At 37.9% G+C, this 24,081-nt stretch overlaps 1 protein-coding gene across 2 annotated transcripts in view; it reads left to right on the top strand.

Moving 5' to 3' along the window:
- dennd1a (DENN/MADD domain containing 1A) overlaps positions 1–19,106 on the top strand; it is a 40,321-nt gene extending 21,215 nt beyond the window's left edge. Inside the window, exons 11-23 of one of the 2 annotated variants that reach the window (XM_061072488.1) lie at positions 866–911; positions 1,001–1,102; positions 1,204–1,329; positions 2,597–2,698; positions 4,016–4,103; positions 5,043–5,083; positions 6,341–6,412; positions 6,511–6,567; positions 6,827–6,979; positions 8,152–8,216; positions 14,015–14,261; positions 14,797–15,848; positions 16,431–19,106. In XM_061072488.1, coding sequence (XP_060928471.1) covers positions 866–911; positions 1,001–1,102; positions 1,204–1,329; positions 2,597–2,698; positions 4,016–4,103; positions 5,043–5,083; positions 6,341–6,412; positions 6,511–6,567; positions 6,827–6,979; positions 8,152–8,216; positions 14,015–14,261; positions 14,797–15,848; positions 16,431–16,440 — 2,161 coding nt within the window. In that variant the 3' untranslated portion in view covers positions 16,441–19,106. Of the gene's footprint in view, positions 1–865; positions 912–1,000; positions 1,103–1,203; positions 1,330–2,596; positions 2,699–4,015; positions 4,104–5,042; positions 5,084–6,340; positions 6,413–6,510; positions 6,568–6,826; positions 6,980–8,151; positions 8,217–14,014; positions 14,262–14,796 lie in introns of both variants that reach the window. The other variant, XM_061072481.1, reaches the window with a different exon arrangement.
- The last annotated feature ends 4,975 nt before the right edge of the window (positions 19,107–24,081 follow it).

Raw genomic sequence — 24,081 nt, 5'->3', positions numbered from 1 at the left:
GGATTGGTCGGAGCACAAGGCAGTCCTGGCTCGTTGGGTCGTCCTCCTGGCGTCGCGTGATGATGACGTTGTACGTGCACGACACTGTTGTGGCCACCAGAGGTCATAAGCATGTTGCCTGAGTGTGTGTGCTCAGTATATGTGAAGTAAAGTGAAGTGAAACCAGAGGTCATAGAGTTCCGGCCTCAAAGCATTCTAAGACTGATAATTTCACAGGAGAGAGGACATCTCAGAATTTAATATAATGAAGTTATTCATGAAAGTACTGTGAGAGAAAGCCTCCCCTACGTCTAATCTGCTGTTTGTCAGACTCCCTGTTTGGAGTATGAGAATGTTCAATCTTGCAACTAGCTGGAGATGTGTTTGTGTACTGATGTGTGGTGAGAGAGAAGCCTTTATCAGAGTTTAAGCATGAATCATCTGAAGTTGAAAAGAAGTATGATGTAGTGTTATGTGTGTGTGTGTGTGTGAGTTGGCTACGGTGTGTGAATGTGTGTGCGTTTACGCTCAAAGGACATGATGTGTATCTGACCACACGTTAAAGTGTGTGTATGTCTGAGGTGCATGAAACTTAGGGTTTGGCAGAGGTCTGATCCACCTCCGTGTGTGTGAGTGTGTGTGAACAGTGGTGTATTGTCAATATACCTCATTCTATATCCACCATCTACTACCAATCAGACACTTCCTTCATCAATAGCTTTATGAAATATATAACATTTTATAGTAGCCTGTAAGGTGACATTATACACCTACAAAATGTAAATGGTTGTGGTAGCGGATAGCTCTGTAGGAGGCTACTTTGTAGAACTTCCATTTGTTATATTTTACATTCATGTTGTAACAATGTCTCTGGCTCTTTTTTTAGTGCCCCAATGCCATACCTCATTGGAGTGCATTCCAGCATGATGGAGGTAACTGCATCTATCTATCTGTATCACAAGGAAAATTACAAATTTTCAGTTTAATCTGTCAATACAAAATATGTCTTTCTTTCTTATAGAGAGTTCGAGGGTTGGCTCTGGATGATGTGGTGGTACTAAATGTAGACACAAACACATTGGAAACTCCTTATAATGACCTTGAAAGCCTGCCCAATGATGTGGTAAGGAAAAGTACACAACTTATTTCAAATTAAGAAACAAGATTTTTGAATGGGGATATAATAATACTGTATTCTAATGTCTGTGAGTTATTGCCCCACAGGTTGTATCTTTAAAAAGTCGTTTGAAGAAGGTTTCAACAACAACAGGGGATGGAGTGGCTCTAGCCTTCCTCAAGAGTCAGGCAGCTCTGTTTGGCAGCTACAGAAACGCTCTGCACATTGAGTTGGTCGGTACATGATGTACACATGTAACATAAGTGTTGCATGTTCATAGTCATGATGACATTGGTTCTTTCATGTGGGTTTGGGTATAACAGGAAACTTTATGCCACATTGACATGCCTAAAATCAATTTAGCTTTATTTGTACAATATAAAATCATAATATACATTATCTAACGTATTACAGGCACAATAACAAGGGTGATTATAGGCAAATGATAATATTAATAATAGTGGATTATTCTGATCTAGATCATTCAGCAGATCATCAGAGAGCAGTCTAGATTTGTAGCAGCATAACAAAGGGATGGTTTAAGGCTCACCAGAGCGACCACTAACTAAACGTTTTGTTAAAGAGGAAACATTTAAATCAAAACCTAAATGAGGAGAAGTTTTCTGAATCCAAACTGGGATTTGCTTCCACAGGAGAGGGGCCCGGTAGCTGATGGCTCTTCCTAATATTCTTTTCTCTGAGTTCTTGAATATACCATGGAGCTTTTTATAGAAGGAGAAATATTTTGAATTATATTCTAATTATATTCTATATATAACTGAGCGTTGTAGAGAAGCTAACAGAGGAGCAATGTGTCCTGGTCAAAAATGAAAAACTCCAATGTATGTTATGGTGGAACTAGAGGCCAAGGTAATGCAATCTCCCGTTCTGATTTTTGGCATGTAATGTCAATCAATCAATCAAATTTTATTTGTATAGACCATATTCACAAATCACAATTTGTCTCATTGGGCTTTAACATGGTGTGACATCTTATGTCCTTAACCCTCAACAAGAGTAAGGAAAAGCTACTAAAAAACCCTTTTAACAGGGTAAAACAACATTGTTTAAAAGCATATTATAATGAAAAGTATCTGTCCAAGTACAGGACCTTGAGGACATCCATGACTGGCGTATGTGCATGGAAGAGTCACTGTTAACATTAATAATTGTCTGATCAGTATGACTTAAACCATCCTAGTGCTGTTTCCTTATCTTTGATGACATATTTTGAGTTATGATGTCAAAGTGCTTGTATTGGTAGAAATAATTCAAGTTTAATGTAGATTTCAGACTGTTCTGTGTCAGACAGAGGAAAAGGGTTGTACAATCCAATTGCTTATGGCAAGAACAATTTCCTGTAACTGTCTTTGTGAGAGTCTCTTGGAGAAGGTACTCCACTGTCTGTCCAGTATTTGCTAAAGAGGGTGGTTGGGTTCATCCATGATGTGATTTTTTCATTGTCCTCCTCTCCAGAGATCTGACTTTGTTTATTTTTAGGGAGAGCCAATAACTTTCAATGAAGAAACATTTGTGAATCATCGTACCAGTGCCATGAGACAGTTCCTTCACAACGCTATTCAGCTGCAGCTCTTCAAACAGGTATACACACAGCTGATCATCTTTTATGCTCATGAGGGCCTTCTCTGATGTAATACATTCCCCATTTTCTAAGGTCACTAGTGAAATTGAATTGATACAATGGGTGCAATACCAGCATCATTGTTCACTTACTTTCTGGTTTACTTAACATGAATTCTGTACCAGGTTCTCTGGTTTCAAATGTTCCTTTTGAAGCTTATGTACTATGTAAACAGAAACCATGGTGACCTATGAAGACATTACAATATTGCTTATCTTGGCAAAGGACACATCAGTGATTGCACCTTGGTATCCCTAGGTCCTATTCAAAACTTGGTAACCCATTATATTAGGGAACATATATTAACCATTAAGTCACTTATTAGCATTGCATAATAACCTCCCAAATGCTTATTAATAGTAAGTTAGGAAGTTGTTGAAGTACATGAATTACAATCTTTATTTGCTTTGCTCAGCATGGGCCATATAGGGTGGTAGTACCACAAGAAATGTAATTCTCCCTTTTTTAAAGTTTCTTCAAGGCTAAGAACAAATGTACTGCCTAAACTTCCTGTATACATTTCAGCTGACAAAGCTTTTTGGTGTGTAAAGGATCATACAGATTTTCAACCATTTCTATATATATATTTATTACAAAACCTCACAAAACTATTAGCACTTTCAGTTTTGTGTTTTTTTACATGTGAATAGAACATATTTATTACGTGCTATGAAGGGAGAATGACTATTCTTGGGTTACTACCACCTTATAAGGCCCATACTGAGCAAAGCATATAAAGAATGTAATTAATGTACAACAACCTCTGAACTTACCATCATTAAGCAGTAATTAGGAGATTATTGAGGGGAAACTGTTAGTTAATGACCTAGTAGTTGTAGAATAAGATCATGCAGAATAAGGCATTAATAAGTGCTTTATCATTACTAATAAAGAACCAATATGCTACTAATATGCATTATAAAAAGAAACTAGTTAATGGTTAATATGTGTTCCCTAATATAAAGTGTTACCCAAAACGTATCTATTCTTCCAGTGATCTAAAACTGCTGATGACTTGAACATGTGCTCAATTGGATCTTGCAGTTATAATCTTGCATCTTTTATCTTGGAAGATGTGCACAACTTGCCTTATCCAAATCTTACACTAACCTAAACTCTTGAACAAAGTATTAGCCTTCTAACTGTCCTTAGATGTATTCAGGTCCAGGCAAAATATCCTTATAGTACAGAAATATTCTCACTATATAAACATTTAGTTCTTATACTTTCATTTCATTATTTGTTTAACGCCCTTCAATGTTATTGTTCCTCTGCAGTTCATTGATGGGCGTCTAGACTTGTTGAACTCAGGCGAGGGTTTCAGTGACATCTTTGAGGAGGAGATCAACTTGGGCGAATATGCAGGTGAGCCACTTATGATGTGTTTGTGTGAAACGTCTCAAACAGTCCTACTGACAATAAAGCACTGAGTGCACCCATCATTTTTGTTTTTGATACCACCCCAACCACTATCTACTATCTGATCAAAAATACCTTGAAGTAGAATTATGTACCTATGTTTGTCTTTCTGTCTGTAGAACGCATATTTATAGAATTCAGATTGTGATTTGCAATCGAGTGAAAGATTTGCAATCGAGTGAAAAAAAACACCAGATATGTCAACTTCTACGACACAAACAATAAAATAGTGACAGTATATTGTTGGCCTGTTTTGCGCACTAATGATGAAATAATTCTGAAGAGGGTTATGCAGCATATCAAGGAAACAGTCATTCTTAAAATTATAATACACATACATTATTCATGATATGGAAAATGGAGATTAGAAATCAGCTCAGAAATCTCAGGTGCGTTCTCAACAGCAGCAACAACAACTTATTCTTCAGCTTGGGGTTCTGTGTACTGTGTTGAGCTTCACTCAACTTTGAATAAACAGTTGAACAGCTCTTTGTGCAGCAGTGGTGTGGCAGCTTCAGGGTTCTGCAGACTATTTCACCCCTTCTCCCTAGCCCTTAGCCCTTCCCCGTCATGTGGAGGGGAAGGCTCTCCTGATCCTTGTTGGGATTGAGGGGAGGGCCATGTGTTAGGGCTGTGCAGCCCTCGAAACAGAGATTTTTCAGACCCACACTTCAAACAAGGGCTATGAGAATTTCCCAGAAAGCCAGAATTGGCAAGAAAACCACACATTCAAAATATGCAGGTTTCGAACAGGCACTGCACTAGTAAGATCAAAAGAACAAAACTGCAACCAACGCAGTGGCTGACTACTAATACTAACCCTTCTCAGTTTGTGACCAGCATGCTCACTAGTTAATGTTATGTTGTTTGTCCTTTCTCCCACAGGAAGTGACAAGACCTACCACCAGTGGCTGTTCACTGTAAAGGTGAGCTAGTCTGATAACTTTTTTCCCACACAGACAGCACATCATTACACCAATTTATGCCATTTAGTTTGCCCTTTGTGAAAGCAAGGGCAAATTTTTGTTGACTTACTGACCTTACCACTTATCACTAAGTGGAATTTTAATGTATTGAACCCAAAAATATTTCAAAAGAAAGAAAAACCAGCTTCCCTCTCCTAGAATAACTTAGTGTTGTTGCCAAACTGATTCTCAATATCTGTCAACCCAATCTGCAGGATTTGTCATTGAAATCTAAAGCTTTTCTAAAAATCTTATTTACCATTTGTAAAAACAAAACAATTAAAAGGATTACAATAATTGATTATATCATGATCATAGGTTTCAGAAAAGCACACTTAATATAATTATTGGGTCAAAACTGTACTACGATGCAACCTTCACTCTGGCGGTTTGTGACATCGCGCCCCCCACTTTGAATCCCAACCACTGGGCTATACCAATAAAATTGGATTAATTGAACTGGAGCCTTAAGGAAAAACTACTAGAAAAATCTTTTTAACAGGGTAAAAAGAACGTAGAAACCTCAGAGAGAGCCACATGTGAGGGATCCCTCTTCCAGGACGGACAGAAGTGCAATAGATGCCACGTGTAATGGAGAACCTCAGAAAGATAATGGTACTCGCAGCATTGATTAGAATAACACTTTGTAGCATACTGGAAGGTAAAATAATTGGTGGATTATTGTCAGTAATGGCCGGGTATCTGAGTAGAAATATTGTATATCAAGCAGTCTTGTTGTAATCATAGTTCATGGTCAGCAGTCACCACGATCAGGATCCACCATCATGATCGGGTCCACCATAGTCCAAAGTCATGATCCACTGCCAACATCAGGATAATTAAAAAAGAAACAAAGTACATCTTTCAGAATGATTATACATTTTAAACTTCTCTCCAACAACAGTTAACATAAAATGTCACATTCAAACGTCACAAAGTTCAGATAACTGTTGTATTAGCTAGATGTACCTAAATACTCTGGCATCCTATTGTAGATGTAGTTCATTCCATTCAAGTGTTGTTTTGTCTATAATGAATACCACAGGCTCTAGCTGCTCCTTGTTGATCGTAAGACCTTTACTATTGCTCTCATACAGTATGTTTATTTGCCATTTGAAAAACAGACTTCATCGTACTCAATCACAATGTAATTACATATCAGGCATATCCGTTATTATGTCTTAGTCATTACATTTTTGGTGAATGTTTTTCTTCCAGAGAGGCGGTGGTGCTATCTTCAATACAGTGAAGACAAAGGCAAACCCAGCCATGAGGAATGTTTACAAGTTTGTAAGCATATCCCTGGATTCTGTTTAAAGCCTAAAAATGTGTTGTTTGGTAGAAATAAAAATGGCAGTGATTTGGCTTTATTTATGTTTGTTTGACAGGCCAAAGACCATGCAAAAATGCGTATTAAAGAAGTCAAGAGCCGGCTAAAGCAGAAGGTAAGTAGCTTTGCACTACTCTAGATCATGTTTTGTTTTTGTTTACACTGTAACATTGGTTTGACAGCAGCAAAGGTGACAGTGCTTGATCTTTGCCTCACAAAAAATACATTTTATCACCACCCTAACTCACCTTAACTACCTTAACTGAATCTCATCACCCCAGCCACAGCGTGCCGCCTCCCTCCTCCTTCTCTTTCGTTGCCATCACTTCTTTCACCCTTGTCAACTTCCACCTCCCTGTGTTCCCCCTCTTTAGGAGCAGGCAGAAAATGGCTTCTCTACAGGAGTGTCATCAGTCATCAATGATGAAAGCTCAACAAGCATTGTCTCCCCTCCCAGTGGAGTCAGGACGGAGGGTGCACAGCAAACCTGGGATGACCACAGGGCAATCACTGTGCACTTTGGACAGGTTGGCAGAATTTAGGAGGAATGTGGTAAAGTGAAAATCTGGAGAGAAGATAAAGATAGTGCTTATATTCTTCTTTCTTTTTATGTTTCAAAAACCGTTGAATAATTGTAATTTGCTGTAGTTTTCAGTGTTCCTAAGAAGACACTAAACCTGCAATGAAAGTCTGTCTCAAACAACAAAGCTATTCAGTTAGCAATAATAGAGACAAGTGTTGTGAAGGGTTAGGGTGAAGCTGTGAAAGGCTTTGTTAAGCTGCATTTTTAAAACAAATCACTCGTTTTTGCTCTGCCACACACACACACACACACACACACACACACACACGTCTATCTAGTTTTGAGGACACTTGGTGACATAATACATTCCCTAGCCTCTTACCATAACCTTAACCCTTACAACTAAATGTACAAGCCTTACTCTAAACTTAATTCTAACCCTTGAACCAATTCTTAACCCTCAAACAGCCCATTGACATTTTGAGGACCAGCCAAAATGTCCTTACAACATCGAAATGTCCTCACAATTATGGTATTAAACCAAAATTGGCCCTCATAAATATAAATAGACATGCACACACACACACACACACACACTCTTTTCCTCTATATTCTCTCCTTTTCTTTACCTGTTCCTGTAGAACCAGTTCCCTATACCTAACTTTAAAATCCCCTCTCCTCTTGCTAATGTTAGTTACTTAAAGTTAGGGAAACACCTTCAAGCTAATTCCAATCCAGAATAGTCAGTGACCATGGTATTAATATCCTCTATGATCGTTGTGTTACAGCCACTGCTCTAAGTGCTGAACGGGTAGATATGTGGGCAGAATAAACAGTCAAACTACAATAAGAAAAAAAAGAAGAAAAAAAAAAAACAGTTCTGTAAAAGCAGCATGCACCTGAATCTTTGACCTCATGTCTTATTCACCAGAATTTCAAAACCCTTTATATCAGACTGTGGACTGGCTTAATTCACTAAGCAGACTCTCTTCTGCAATATTGAAAAGAGGTTTTTTATTATAAATGAGGATCTTTCCTGATTTGTCAGATGTTGAAATAATGCATAAACACTTTCACATTGTTACAGTATTAATATATCAATGAGTCTCTCTGATGAGTTAGTATGTGTACTGTTCCTTGCTCCCCGTTTTTTACATCATTTATTTCCTTCCACAGGCTCAGCCACCTGTGTTGTTGAAAAGACCAAAAAGCAATCTGAGTCTGGAAACCAGCCTTGAACAGTAAGCTTACATCCTTTATGTCCCCCTGATCATGACGTATCAAAGAAATACCATTTACATATTTGGAAAGCCAGTGCATAGATTTTGAAAAAAAAAACTACTTTTATTATGCAAAATATAAATATATGATGGTATATTATGTTGAGCTTTTATACAAACACATACCAATAATGTTTTTTTAAAAGGTTGTCTTCAGTTTAATGAGAGAGAAATGTGTTACCAAGCTGATATGTTTACCTAAATGCCAGTAAATCTACAGTCCCAAAGATCCTCCCCAGAACAGCTTCATTGCACCTAGACGTTGTTTTTAAGAGTCTTAGATTTTATGAAAATTATCTTTATTCAGTTTTTGGTTTACATTGTTAGTTTTGCAACCTGGCAAATTTTTGGGATTCGCTAGCTCTTGAACTTTAAAAACCTGTAAGCATCAAAGTTTAATGACTTTCCATGAAAACAGGAAGTTGTTGTATCTCATACATACAAGGTCCAATCTACTCCAAAATAGGAAACGTCTTGTTTTTTACATGTCTTACACTTTGATTTAGTCCTCCTATTTGGTTGACCATAACCAAGTCAGATTTTGTGAGAAGGTCTTCAAGACATTGATGATGAAGTCTTGTGAAAACTGTGTTTTCGTTGAACGCCAGTGGCGTGGCGTTGCATATCAGCGCCAATTTTCTCAAGCTTGATCAGATCCCAGACTTGAACAAATGTATTTGTCTGTATTAAGTCATAGTCAATGCATTACCTACTGGTAACCAGTTGTGTCAGGGCTAGCCTTGTCCACAGGGCTACAACCAGTACGAGGACTCATAAGTTCTGCTTTTAGCCCCAGTTCTTATTCTTAAAAATGTATCTGCTTTTTGGGTAACTAAACATACTTGAAAATTCACCACGGATTTTACATTTTTAAGAATATCTGTAGTTGCTTGATTTAAACTTGGTTTGCTGAGGACCAATAACCTTTTTGAATGCTGATTAAATATTCACACTTTTTAGGTCTTTTTATTTTCAATTTAAGTTTTTTTTATAGTTTTATATCTTTTGTACATAGGACAAGATGATGGATATCCCTTGTATGTTGAAGGTCTTCTGCACTATTTAAATTCCCAACTGCCAGCAGATGTTAACAGATGTAAGCGACCACCAGCAGATGTTAGCAACTTGTCTTCAGTTGTGTACCTTTGCGTCTACTGGACACTCTAATCCTCTAAGGGAGGCCCAGCAGTGGCTGATTGGATTAGGTGTATGTCCCTAAAATCTTGGGGCCTAGTTGGGATCTTGGGATCTCCTCTATTCTGCAGTCCATGATGTTATCTTATGGTCTGGTGCAGTGCTTGCCCGTGGATTCCTAGAAACTCTGAGCAACCTGATGGTGGATGTTGCAATCAAACCCTTGCAACTTCCTTCTCTCTATGCTCTCTAATTTCATCCACTGCCCTTGTTTTGCCCATGCGACAGCTTTAGAACATCTTGCTGCCTCCTACAGTTTAAAATATTCACTGTAAATCATGCCATTGATAAACGTAACCTTGAAATGCTCAAAAAATAATTTTGTACCTCATATAGCCGGTCTGACTTAATCTTCACTTCAAAGTCTGCATTGTGCTTTCTAATGATGAGGAAAAATATGAGACATGCTGTTGCCTTGACAGTTGGAGGTGTTTATTCTCTCCACATTTCTCTGTTTATAACAGAATAATATCAGTACAGAGACTTCTCATAACCAGGTTTCACACATGTCCATTTCTCTTCCCTGCAAAGCCTCCACCAACTCATATCACCAGTGTCATTATGTATGGCGGCTGTGGCTGAGGGAGTAGATATCCCAGTCTTCCCCATCTGCATAACGAAGTGTCCTTAGGAAAGCTACTAAACCCCAAATTGCCTCATTTGAAACTTGCTGCCGATTGTGTCTGTGGAGATTCTCAATCACACAGGTCATGGTAAATCCAAGTTATAAAAAACCAAGAGGTTTCTTCAGTTCTAACTCACTGCTGGGAGTCCAAGGTATTTAACTTGTAGGGTTGTTAAAAGTCTTTGAGGTTACCTGAGAGTCTGGACCCATTTGTAGTGAAACTTCCTGGAGATGAATGTCAACTGTACAATACAAACTTCAACGACCAGCAAACGAATCCCAACTGTACTGTAAAGCCTCTGAGTGGTCATCAAGACTAGAAAAGTGCTGTTTAAATATAGACCATTTACATGTATCACATTCAATAAAATACATCTCATTTTTATAATTTATTTACAATTGTGACAATTTAAGACCAATTTTCCCAGCTGCTGGCAGAAAATTTAAAGTAACTTTATAATTTGAAGCATATTTTCTATGTATAAATTATTAATAAAAAAAAATACATTTGACATAACCTTATACCCCCCTATAACAGAATAATATCAGTACCGCAAAATCTCGAAACCAGGATTTCCACGTGCACAACTCTGAAGCCAGAGAGAGAACAGGGCACTGCATGAGTAACCATATCTGTGCTCTGTTAACGTCACTATAATACATTGCTGTACAGAAAAAAAATCATATATATCGACTGAAATTATCATCATAGCAACAAGAAACAATATTTGGCACCATTACAGTGAAACATTTGTGGTGCCATCTAAAGGTTTGACCACTTTACCAGAAGACAACAATTAACCGAGAGCATCGGTATATTCGTAAACCTCTCCTCAGCATAGCCAAGCCACCTGAGGAAAACTCCTTGAAGTCAAAGGTAGTGACATCACCAAAATGTCAAACAAGAATCCGTTAAAAAAATCATAGCTCTCCAAACAAAAAACAAATAACAGAAAAATAAATAAATGTGAACAAAAACTGACTTTTGGTGAAATATAATACCATTAGTCTAAATCATCAGTTACACTCACTGTTTTTGTGAGCGCAATACATTAGAAACATCCATAGGTACTTTCATTACATTTGGCACAAACATTCAATGCAACTCAAGGATAACTTGATTAGAAATTTGGTGGCCAAAGGTCAAAAAACCTTTTTGCCTTATGAACAATGTGATTTTAAGAATGCTTCAAGAGAATCGTTTAAAATGTAGCACAAACTTAGACGCAAGGATTTACTGAGGCGTACAATCACAATTGTAGCTCGGCTACAGCCAGTGGTCAGAAACATTATGTTTTAGGGTTGTCCGTTCGTCCCATTATCGTGAACATGATAGCTTGAAAATGCCTTGACGGAATTTTTTCACATTTCACAAATCAATGTCACAGTGGCCTTACAAAGTTTGTTTCCGTTTTTCTTTCGCATGAAATCTCAAGCTCAGGTTGAAGGAACGTCTTAAAATTTGGTACAAACATTTTGTGTAGATTTTGGTCACTCCAGATCAAAACTCAAGGTCACATTGACAACATTCTCCTATGAATTCCCATTGGGAATTTAATTACATTTGACACAATTGACTTGGACTCGAGAATTTTTTTGTCAAAGGTCAATGTCACTGTGACCTCTTAAAACACATGTTTTGCCTATTGTACCTGATATCTCTGGCACAAATGTTCACTTGGACTCACGGATAAACTGATAGGATTTTGGTGATAAAAAGGCAAGGTCACGGTGGCATCACAAAATATGTTTTTAGCCTCTTTAAAGTGATATCTGAAGACCGCCTTGAGAGAGTTTCTTCAACTTTTGATCAGGTGTCACTCAGACTCAAAGAGAAATTGATTAGAATTCTGTGGTCAAAGATTAAAGTGACCTTATATATAGGGCGGCTGGGGCTTAGGGGTAGAGCGGTCGTCCACCAACCTGAAGGTCGGCAGCTCGATCCCTATTCTTCCATGAATGTGTGTGTGAACGGGTGAATGTAAAACTGTACTGTAAAAAGCTTTGAGTGGTCATCAAGACTAGAGAAGCTCTATATAAATAGAAAACCATTTCCCATATGAATCTGGGTAAAAAAACTAAAGTGGTTGGTGGAGGCATCCTACCACAGTGTGGTATTTCTAGTCCTAATTTTCCTCTTCTTAACTGTTTCATTTTTGATGTATTTAATTAATATACATTTAATGAAATATGACTTTCCTGTTTTCTTTCCTCTTCTCACCATAGCTCTATCCGTCCTACTCGTCACTACACAGTGTTTCTCTCTGAAGATTCATCTGGAGATGAGCTCCAGTACGAAAATGACTCCATCTCTGGGTTTCCTGACAGCTTTCTCTTCTCTGTTCCTTTCGAGTGGTCACCTCTGTACGCATCTTTCTCTTTGGCTTTGCACTGTTTACTGATGAATAAGCTTTTCTCAATAATCTATCTTTTCTATTGATGTACATGTGTTTCAAACCTTCACAAGGAGCTATTATGGTCATGGTATAGGGAGACGTTGCATCCGGTTTTGATTATAGGGTTAAGAGTAGAACTCATTCATATATTATTTTTTGTTAATTTCTCTTAGTGTGCTTGTGATCTGAACGCTCCAAGGTCTTAATAAGGTAAAAAAACCCACCTGAAAGTCAATCTCTCAAATGTGTATGAAGGCCAGAAGTGGCAGTACTCACATTATTTACTTAAGTAGAAGCACAGATCCTTGTGTAAAATAAAGGCTGGTAAAAGTAGAATTACTTATTCAACTCCTTTCCTCAATTGAAAGTAAGAAAGTACAGGCTCTGAAATATATCTGATATATATCTGAAATTATTTTCAACTTCAATGATACACAATGCCTCATTATATAACTCGGTAAAAAAATGTTAACAGCCTGCACAGTGCTGGTACAGCGAAAAAGTCTAGTTTTGCTGCAAGTCAAACTTCAGACAGAATAATAAAGGCGGCGCTGTACCGAGGTCCTGCATGAGCACCTGGATCATTTTTTGATAAAAGGATGGGGAATGTCCTTGCGTTGATTAAGTCCCTGCCCTTTTGTACACATCGCCCCAAGCAACTACCGATTGGATGGTTTAATGCAGTCCTCGGATCGGCTCCAACTGATTCGTTCATGGCCCTGGCGGAGCGACGAGAAGACGTTCAAACTTATTCTATAGAAAGTAAAACTCGTGACAAGGTTTCTGTAGGTGAGTCTGCGGAAAAATCATTACCAGTAGAGCCGCTCGACCTTGGTAGAGCTGCTCGACCTCGGTTGAGCACGGCAACCCGACCAACCTCCGGACGCTTAGGGTCTCACACAAATATTCACTTGTATTCTAGGATGAACTGATTCAAATTGTGGTGGTCAAAGGTCAAGGTCAAGGTGACCTCACAAACACATTTGTCAGCTTGTGTAGTTGATATCTCAACCTGACAGTCGATCTCTCAACTGTTCATGAAAGCCACTGTGTTTTGTACGGTACTGACCGTAGAGTTGTGTGAAGGAGGAAACGCATATACCATGAGATTATTTAGATCTGTTTAACACTAGAGATTGATAAAGATATACATTTGTTTTGTCTAGCTATGCCTTTAAAGGTATATAGATAGAAAAAATATATATATTGAATGCCTTCACACTGCTCCTGTGGTATCATCCAAGTGTCCATAAGCCCCTACTTTTAAATTTGACTAAGAGCAACATCATTTGCACCATATTTAGCCCAAATGTCTGCTACCCGAGGTAGCAATACCAGCTAAATTAACGATGCTACTTCGCACCATGCACATACTCTTGGGCAAGAGCTTTTGTGTAGTGTGTGTGGAGGATATCATATTTCAAAATTAGGACCTGGTTATTCCTAGAAAAGGATTAATGGTTCCCTGACCTTTTTTGGCTTGAGTTTTTCGATTCATGGAGCCTCTAGTGTGTGTAACCATAATTCAAACACTGTCCTTGCAGGCCACAGCCATACCACTCCCTGAAGGAAGGAGAGTTGAGAGAAGGTGATGATCCTAGTATTGGGGCTGAGAGTCGCACTGCTCCTCCCAGCCCAGTCAATGAGAAATTATCCAATGTCAACTTGCTTGGGGATATATTCAGCTGCCAAGATGAGCCTGACATCCAACCAATTACCTTGGCTAAAAGTCTTGAGGACCTGAGGACTCCCAAAGACCCAGGGGAGCTACAAGCTACATTTACTTACCAGGTCAGTGGCCAGTGTGTTCTGCAGCCCAGAATGGCTTATCATCATTTTATTATGTTGTTTCCTGAAAGAATAACAAGAACTTTTGGATAAAACATCCTTCTTATTGCCAAGAGCAAAATACCAACTAATGTCCACATGTCAATTCTTGGGGCATTTTTCTCAACAGTGATAAGGCAGACAGGAAACGTGGAGAGATAGGAGTATAGAGAAGGGGTATGACAACAAAGGTCCATGGCTAGAATCAAACCGTGAACCTTGTCATATATTCCACCTCCTCCTGGATGTCTATCAAATTTTGTTGGATGTTTCATGGTCCTGAGAGGATGATTTCTTATGGTTGTTGTTGACCAAAAAGCAGTCATCCAACATCACTGCAATGAAAATTTATGACAAAGTATGATCTTGAAATCTAAATGAACTCTGAAATTCTGTTTTCATCAAACAGCATTAATAGAGCGCTTTGCCACTTTATTTCTGAAAGTTTTACTTTTCCTTCATCAGCAATTATTTTCTGAATTACGTTTTCTGTTTGCAGCGGATGGACCTGTGTGTCGATGAAAACTCTCAAACATTTCCAGGCCTCAAGCTCTCTAAGCCTTATAATAAGCTATGGAGTACAGGGCCGTATGAGCCGACCTTGCCCATTTGTGCACCTCCTGCCTGTGATGCAGGTGCATTTATACAACTTCCTGTGCAGACAGAAGCCCACTCCCCAAGCCATGAAAGCTCTGACCTGGGTTCTGACCTTTTCATGCCTTCCACCCCTGGCAACATTACCATCCCACGTCCCCATGGAAGAAAGACACCGGAGCTTGGTTCTGTCCTTGCACCCCCCATGGCCCAGTCACGCTCTAAAGCAGCAGAAACTGGTGAAGGAAGGACTGCATTTGGGGGGAAAGAGTTTCGGCAAGCTCTGAGCATGACCACAGATGGAGAACTGCTGAAATCCACCAACACAGCTGAGGGCAGTATAGATCTGATAAGCCTGCTTGACCCCCTTAATAGTTCAGCAAAGATTGACTCCACTTCACTGAAATATGGTGGATGCATTGGCATTTCGCCATCTTCCTGCAAACCAACACTTCCACCAAGGTCTTACCCACAGGGCTTACCTATTTTCCCAATGCATCCTCAAATGTCACTTAACCCTTTTGTCCAGTCTCTGCAACCTACCTCCCCTCAAATGCATTATTCAATGACTGCAAGAAGGAATCCCTTCAGTACAGTGTGTGGGCCTCCAGTAGGCTCCTACTTACACTCTCCAACCCAGCCACAGTCCATTTCTACACTATCAGGGCTTTACAGACAGCATTCGCCAGGCAGTTCAACTCTGCCACACAGCTATGGACTGCTCCAGTCAACCTTCTCCTCCTCAGAAACCTCACTGCTTCACTCCTCTGCCAGCAATCATGCCCTTTCCAACCTGGCAGACTCAATGTCTGTCCCTAGTACAGCTATGAACTTGGTGGTAAAGCCTCTTTCTTCAGAGGCAGACAGCCAGAAGAGTCGGGATCCTTTTGGGGACCTGATGACTATGGTCAAGCCAGCTACACCCCCAAAAAAGAAGGTGGAGGACCTTCGGAGGAGGTGGGAAACGTTTGACTAAAGTTTGTTAAGGTGCCCTCTCTGTAACTACACTAACTTCCCTCACTATTGGATCCAAACCTATTGCATTTACTGAGACATTAGCCATAATACACTCTGTTCTGCTTACGCAACTCATTGTCATAGAAGAATTAGAGCTTTACCTGGCATGTAACACTTGCTGTGGAATGCAACTTTAAAGTTTTGTAAGAATTGTCCTAATCCTCAATTCTTAAAGGTTTGTTTTGTAATCAATGTGAACTCATGCTGGGTAAAGAAAAAAAGAGTAGATGACATCATATGTGCGTTATGCCAGTTTAACTTCAGGTTTATTCTCAATATAAGTAATTCAGCAAGTCAGAAAACATTGTTTATGAATTGTAAAGTAGTGTCTACCAGAAATGGTAAATACAATACTTATAGGCATCAAAAGCTAGATGAAACTAGTCAGGATTAATAAAGCTAACTAACATTGAAGGGAAATTCAGGTAGTAAGTAGTTGCTGTTGCCAACTGTATTAGACTGATTTGGCAAAGGGAGACAGGGTGTATATGGCTCTTATGAACATGTATGTTTTTTTTCCAGTGCAATCTGAGTTGATGGTGCCTGAACATCTTTCTTCTGATGCTGTCCATTTGGCCATGGCATCCAGAGAAGCAACACAGAGGAAAACTATGTTAATTTTAATATCTGAGTTACTGAAGAAGTGTAAAAATTCTCAGGGTTCATTATGAAACTGTAGTGGGTCAAACACTGTCAATACATGGTCATTCATTGTCGTCCAAGACACATTCACATTGACACTGCTAAAGAAATGTGGACACATATGTCCCAGTCCACCTTATAATGGTCTGAATGATAGGATCTTGTTTTTCCGTTGTGAATGTGAGCATATACTTGTCCTCAGTGCATCTTGGGTATGTTTGCCTGTACTTAGAGCTCTCCATTGTGATCAGATCACTCAGGACAGATGTTAATTCAAGGTCAAAATGCGATCTCTGTTTGCAGTCAGTCAGTAGTTGCTATGTCAGAGCAACACCTTGGTGCAATCCATCTGAAGTATGTCAGCAATATTTGAGCAAACGCCTTACAATTTGGATTATTTAATTATCTCTTAATGTAGAAGTTTTACGTATTATTGGGAAGTCTGCCTTTACTTATGTGAAATTAATATTGTACCAACAAAAATGGATTCATGGGAAACTATAGATCTACTGGACATGATGTAAATGACAAAAGTTGCTCATTAGTGCAGTTTTACCATGTAAAATTACTTTGTTAAATTACTAAATATAGCATACCAAAATGAAATGTCTCAGCACCATCGTTGCATAATGTACATTAATTTGCCCCCAATGAATAATAAAGTCATAATCTTATACAGACCTCTTTTTCCTATATAATGGTAAGTGGTCTGCATTTATTTAGTTCTTCTCTAGTTTTTATGAACTCAAAGCAATTTACAGTCCAGGTTTCCCACCTTCACACACAAATTTACATGTGAAGCACTCTTTATTAAGCATCACTGGTAAAATGCTGGCACAGCTGTCAGTGGCATTTTGGGGTAGAATATTTTACCCAAGGACATTCGGAATGAGGGAGACAGGGATCAAAATGCTGTTAGTGGATAACTTGCTCTACCCCTGAGCCCCAGCTTCCCTCTGATTAATACGCTCCACTATTAAAACATCATGCCATTAAATCAACCTTTACATCTAGAAAATTCACAGAATCAGATTCTTGACAAACTCTTCCAAAATCTTAAAATAGATATAATCTTAGAATAGAATGTATTACAATTTTGCTAATTGGGACACACATGTATAATGAAAAATATTTTTTTAACAGTGATTCGTGACTTTTGCTGCAGACTGTGATTTCATGATTTTCGTCTTTTCTTGTGTGGAGTGACTAAAGGGTACAAATGTGCATTTAAATCAGAGTTAATGAATCATTCTCCTCAACAGAAGGCCCTTGTTACGTTGGGAGAAACTGTTGTGATAAAACAAAACACACACAAATACACACACAGCTTTCCGCTCCACTAACATCAACAGAAAAAAGAAATGTGTGTCTGCTGAACACTGCTGAATTTGCACACCAAGATAACCTTGCTTTAAGATGTTCAGATGCCAACACAATTCATTGCATAGCACCCTCCCATGTCTTCTGTCTTTAATGCAACCACTTTCGCATAGTGCTTATTATAGTATCAGTATAGATTTGTGATTCAAAATAGCACACATTACCTACTGAGATACACTCACAACAACATTTGTCTTATTGATGTTGTACAATTACCATGTCTTAGTAATCTGCTGTAGTCATTTGACTTCTTAATGGCATTAGGATACCGGTTCAAAATGTGGTAAATCTCATGTTCTGCATTTAATCACCTTTTTATGTTTTGGTTAATTTATGCACAGTTCTGTTGTTTTTGGCCTCCCTACATTTTTACAAAGAAACATTTTAAGAAGATCTTCAAACATACAATTGACTGTAATGTCCGCCAAATTATTAAAATCTTTAGGGATGCGTTCATCTGTGTTGCTGCTAATATATGCACATATCTGCCTTAGTCAATTCTTTCTCTGTTTGATGATAATGATGTTTAATAAGTTACACACGCATTAAGCATTGTGATGTCCATTGTACATAGAGTAGAAATAGCGGTTCTCACAATTTTGCCACCAGTTTCTAGTTCAGCTCATTTTGACTTTAACAAGAGAAATCATGTAGCTGTCACATCTTGTCAACCTTTACTGGTTTCCAGGTGATCTTGGAACGTCTATGTGTGGTGAATGCCAAAAAGTCTTAATCACTTATAAGGTTCTGTACAGGTATACTTGCTGTTGTATCAGTATACAGATGACATCTATTCTAAGACTGATTAAAGAGTGGTGACTACTGTCCTATAAGACCTAAGTTGCTTAAAATAGAAATCTTTCTCATAATATATCAGCTTAAATTTTACAGCTGACTCGACACAGCGCCTATCATTTCCCTGCTATAATTCTTCTAATGACAATGCCCATAAGTTTGAGTCCAGAGATGGAAGTGCATCTGGAAAGTTTTCAAACCCTTAACAAATTTTCCACATTTTGTTGTTCAGACTCATCTTCAAATGGATTCACTTAATTTTTTTTCTCATGAATCTACAACTGTGATTCCACAATGACAAAGCAAAAACTGTTTTTTGGAGTGTTTTGTAAATTTATTAAAAATAAAAGAGTGAAATATTCTATTTACATAAGTATTCAGACCCTTTGTTTCTGCACTTGCAACTGAGCTCCGGTGCATTCTACTTCTATCAATGGTCCTTGAGATGCTTCTACATCTTGACTGGAGTCCTCCTGTCCCTAATTTAATTCATTGAACATAATTAGGAAAGGCACACACCTCTCTATATCAAGTCTCACAGTTGCCGGTATATGTCAGAGTGAAAGCCAAGCCTTGAGGTCTAGAGAATTGTCTGTAGACCTGCAAGGCAGAATTGTGTCAAGACACAGATCTTACGAAAGTTACAGGCAAATTTCGGCAGCATTGAAAGTGCCAAAGAGCACGGTAGCCGCCATCATTCTCAAATGGAAGATATTTGGAACCACAAACAGTCTTCCTAGATCTGGCTGCCCAGCCAAACAGAGTAATTGGGGACGAAGGGCCTTGGTCAGATGGGTAACCAAGAACACAATAGTCACTATGAATGAGACTCAGAGTTCCTTTATGCTGATGGGAGAACCTTACAGAAGGACAACCATCAATGCAGCCCTCCATCAATCAGGCCCTTACAGTAGAGTGGTCAGACTCAAGCCATTCCTCACTAAAAGGCATATGACTGCTGGGAGTTTGCCCAAAAGCACCTAAATGACTCAGACCACAAGAAGCCAAATCCTCTGGTTTGATGAAACGAAAATCAAACTACTTGACCACAAGTCCCAAAGGCGTTTGCAGCCAGAGTCTAGACCTGAACCCAATAGAGCATATCTGGAGAGACCTGAAAATGGATTTGTCATTGTGGAGTATTGTGTGAAAAATAATGTGAATAAGAATGAATCGAATTATTTTAAGATGAGTCTGAAACGTGGAAATCCTAAAAGGGTCTGAAAAATGTAGGGATGCACTGGTATTTTACCAAATGTTCATATTCCAACCATATTTTATACGAATATTCATGGTCCCTTTAGAATATTTCTTGAATATTATAACTTGTTAATCACTGTCAAACATTTTTTTTCGTGATCAATAATTTATTGAAAAAAGCAAAAACACAATTTTCACCAATCACCAAGCACAGATAAATAAAAATAAAATCCCTTATGTGAACAAGAGTTAAATAGAAGGGATGAAAATAATAGGTAGCTGAATTAGAGAGAGCCAAAGAGAAAACAAAAAGGGGAAATAAATAAAATATGTATTTAGACATTTTATTTCCCTCAACCCTAACCCCATGTTGGGGGTAATAGACCAGAATCTAGACACAATATTATGAAAAAAGAGGAAAACAGAGACCCAATGTAAATGCACTAATATAAAAAATGACACAAAAAGAGTACAATAATTATTATTCAGCAGTATTATGCACAAAACCTTACTCAGTATTTTATTGTTTAAACGAGTAGAGTGATTAACTACAATTTACAAAAGAGAAATAATAATCCACGTAACTCACAGCTGCCGTCTAGATAGCTAACAACAGAAGCTTTGTAAGTGGTAAACACTTTACTGGAACAGCAGTTGAACATAAATGTCTTATTCAGAAGATTTTAATGCAGACTTGATGCATCAAGGAGACCAGAAGGTGGAACATAATACAAATGCGATTATAATGTTTCACAGATATTCAGCAAAAACTCTATCCTTCTTCAGCTCATCCAAAATGCAGCCGCCAGGATTTTAACAGATGGAAACCACCCGGAAACCTGAACACATCACACCCATTCTTGCCTCTTTGCACTAGCTCCCTGTTAGATTTAAAGTTGATACTGTTACTTAGTTATCACTTTTAAAGCCCTGAATGCTTTTGCTCCAAGCTTCATATCTGAGCTTTTAACAACATATATACCATCACAAGCCCTGAGATCCTCGTATGCTGCCCTCATGTTTGTTCCAAAGTCAAGGCTTATACATGTGCCATTCATGCCCCCATTCTTTGGAACAACCTGACTGAGAAGATCAAGATGGCGAAATGTATCACCTTGTTAAAGTCTCTTCTTAAAATGTGATATTCTCTCAATACTTTATTTATGTATTTATTTCTTTTGCTTTCTTCAAATGTTTAACTTGTTATATTCCTGTATTGATACTCTTATTGTGAATACATAGAAAGCACCTTATAAACCTTGTTTTTGAAAGGTTCTATATAAATGCAGTTTCTTATTATAACACCCTGAAGAAAGTGCATTATTATGCCAAATGGATGATGATTTATTATATTAACAATCAAAGGAATATTATTCCTACAATGCACCATCTGGATAGTGTATTAGATATGATAGGTCCCATACATGATTCCGCCATTTTCTTTCTTTATGTTGGAAAAAGGCAGATCTTGAATTCTGATTGGAGAGAATAAAGCATTTTTTTAAAGAGCGCCAAGGTGTAACCGAAGATGTGTCCAACCAGATGTTTATGGCTCTGAGTTAGAATGACCAAAAATAGTATTTAAAATTTGTTTAAGAGAGGCCAAGGCAAGTTTTTCGATGCAAAAGAGTGGAATAGCTGATCCTTGGCATTTCCCTTCCCAAATATGAAGTCGATAAAAAAATGAGACGGGGTTGAGAGATAGATCATAGAAAATACAATTGATTTGTGGAAGTGTATTTAATATTTTGATAGAAACTCTCCCTTGAAGACCGGTATCCAAAAAAGACCAACTGTTAAAATCTTTCTTGACTTTAGTTAGAGCAAAAACAAAGTTATCTTTAACTATTTGAGTGAGTGTGTTTTAATTTAAATACCTAAGTAAGTAAAGCCATGGTATTGTAGAGAAAGAGGAGGATGATCTAGGTTCATATTTGTCTTATGTAGTGGCATGAGTGTTGATTTTGACCAGTTTATTTTAAAACCGGAGAAGGAGCCGAATTTGTGAAAAATATTCAAAACGTGAGGCAATGAGCTCTTTACTCCTGAGAGACATGATAAAATGTTAAACCAGCTTAAAGGGCGATATATAATGTGATGTACCATAACTTATGATGGGAGATATGGCATGGTTCTCTAATGGCCTGGTCTACTGGTTCCAATGGGAAAGCAGAGAGACTTGCGGAAGGCGGGCATGCCTACCTAGTTCCTTTTGATAGAACAAAGTCAAGTTGGCCAGGGTGACCAGTTTGATCATCTGCAATGGGAGAGGCATAAAGTGAAGAGACAATTTTTATAAAGAAAGGCCTAAAACCAAAGCATTGCAAAACTGCCCAAAATAGGTCCATTCCAATAGATCAAGTGCCTTTTCTGCATCTTACAATAAGATTGCCCAGGCCTTCAAATTGGAGGAATTATATGTAATAAACAGATGATCTTGCAGCGGATAATACTTTTTTCCTATCCTAATTTGTGAAAAAAAATTGTGAAAAAATATCAGAAAGCTGAAATAGAAAATGTACATTATTCAAAGATATTATATATTCATATTAACATGTTGAGTCCTTTTTTCATGAAGAACCCTAGCCTGAATAAAGAAATTATAAAATTTATTTAAAACATTCTATTAAAGGTGCATCACATTTTCAAAAATCCATTAAAATTCAATCAACAGCATTTAAAAATAATAATAGCAGATGATTCATTAACTAATTCATCACTCTATTAAGGCGACTCAGGGAACAAACAAACCTTGCAGATGAAAGCATTGATCAGCCCATTGTCTTCTCCACATGTTTGGTGAAACCAATGGCTGCAGACGAAAGGACAGGCTCGTCTGTGCTATTTGGATCATCTCTGACCTAGAGAGCTAAGGGATTATGTGCTAGTTAGCTAACCAGACAATTAGTTTAAACAGACAGGGATAGACTGTATGTACCATTAACTCGTGTCTGACAGCTGCAGACCATATACTACATCTCTTTAGTTTATCTCTTTTTTTTTACTTCAGGAAGTCTGAATGTATATTTCCCCATTTAGAGAATTTACGTGACTGTCCCAGACTGGAATTTAAACTTCCCAGATTACCCAAATTCACCATATAAAATGGTAACTGGTCTGTACTTTATAACCCAAATAGTTTCTTTCTCTCTCTACCCACCTCTCTTCTCTCCCCTTTTTTCTCCACTCACCCTAACCAGTCGGTAGATGGCTGCCCACATTGATTCTGGTTCTGGTAGAGGTGTTTTCCCGTTAAAGGGTTTTTTATCTCCACACTCAGTTATACTTGCTTGTTTGTTTTCTCTATAATATTATCTTAACCGTATTATGTAATGTGCTTTCAGATATTGTGCATTGTGATTCCACAAATACTGAAATATTTAATTTAAGTACATCAACACTTGAAGTTGAGAGCCATTTCAGGATTTCAGGGATTTATTGCACACATCACGTCACACAACTTTCTCATTTGGATCTTGTCTTTCAAGTTCAGATAATCTCACTTTATCAATGACTCATTTTGCTTAACCAGAGTACTTGATTCATTTACCCTTATCAGATTGTAACTTTTATGCATTGTTATTTGATTTCCTAAGCCCTTTTTATCGTTTCCATTAACCTATAGCTTGTTTAAACATCAAGCTACTTTTACTTTAACAGTCCCCAATCAACAGTTCCAAGCCTTAAGCTGTGTTATATGTTTAATAATCCTTTTCAATATCCTTAAAAATTGACGAATCAGAACATATCACTTTAATGCATGTTGATGATACATCATGAATAAAATATCTGCATTTTGTACATCAAATAAAGAAAAAAAAAGAGAAAGTAAAGCAGAAAAACAGTGATATAATGTGTAGCCAAGACCTTAGTTCTTTAGAATAAGAACATGTTTGTCTAAAACACAACTGATACTAATACTGTACTTTTTACATTAAATTGTGTTGAATGTTGTCCTCCAAAACCTGAGGATAACTCTATATTTCCTTTCATTGATTATTTATAGTGGATACTTCAACCATATATTCAAAAATCTTTTCTTCATGTTGATCATACTGAAAGCTTAATTTCTACAAAAGTTGTGTTTTCATCACCCAGAAAACAAACTTGAGTTTGCCTGGGTTTCATATGTTTGTTATTGATTGGAAACAAATTT

The sequence above is a fragment of the Limanda limanda genome, chromosome 1 (assembly GCF_963576545.1).
Source record: "Limanda limanda chromosome 1, fLimLim1.1, whole genome shotgun sequence".
Lineage (NCBI taxonomy): Eukaryota > Metazoa > Chordata > Actinopteri > Pleuronectiformes > Pleuronectidae > Limanda > Limanda limanda.
Note: the sequence above shows the minus strand (reverse complement) of the source record. Positions and strands in the feature narration are given on the sequence as shown.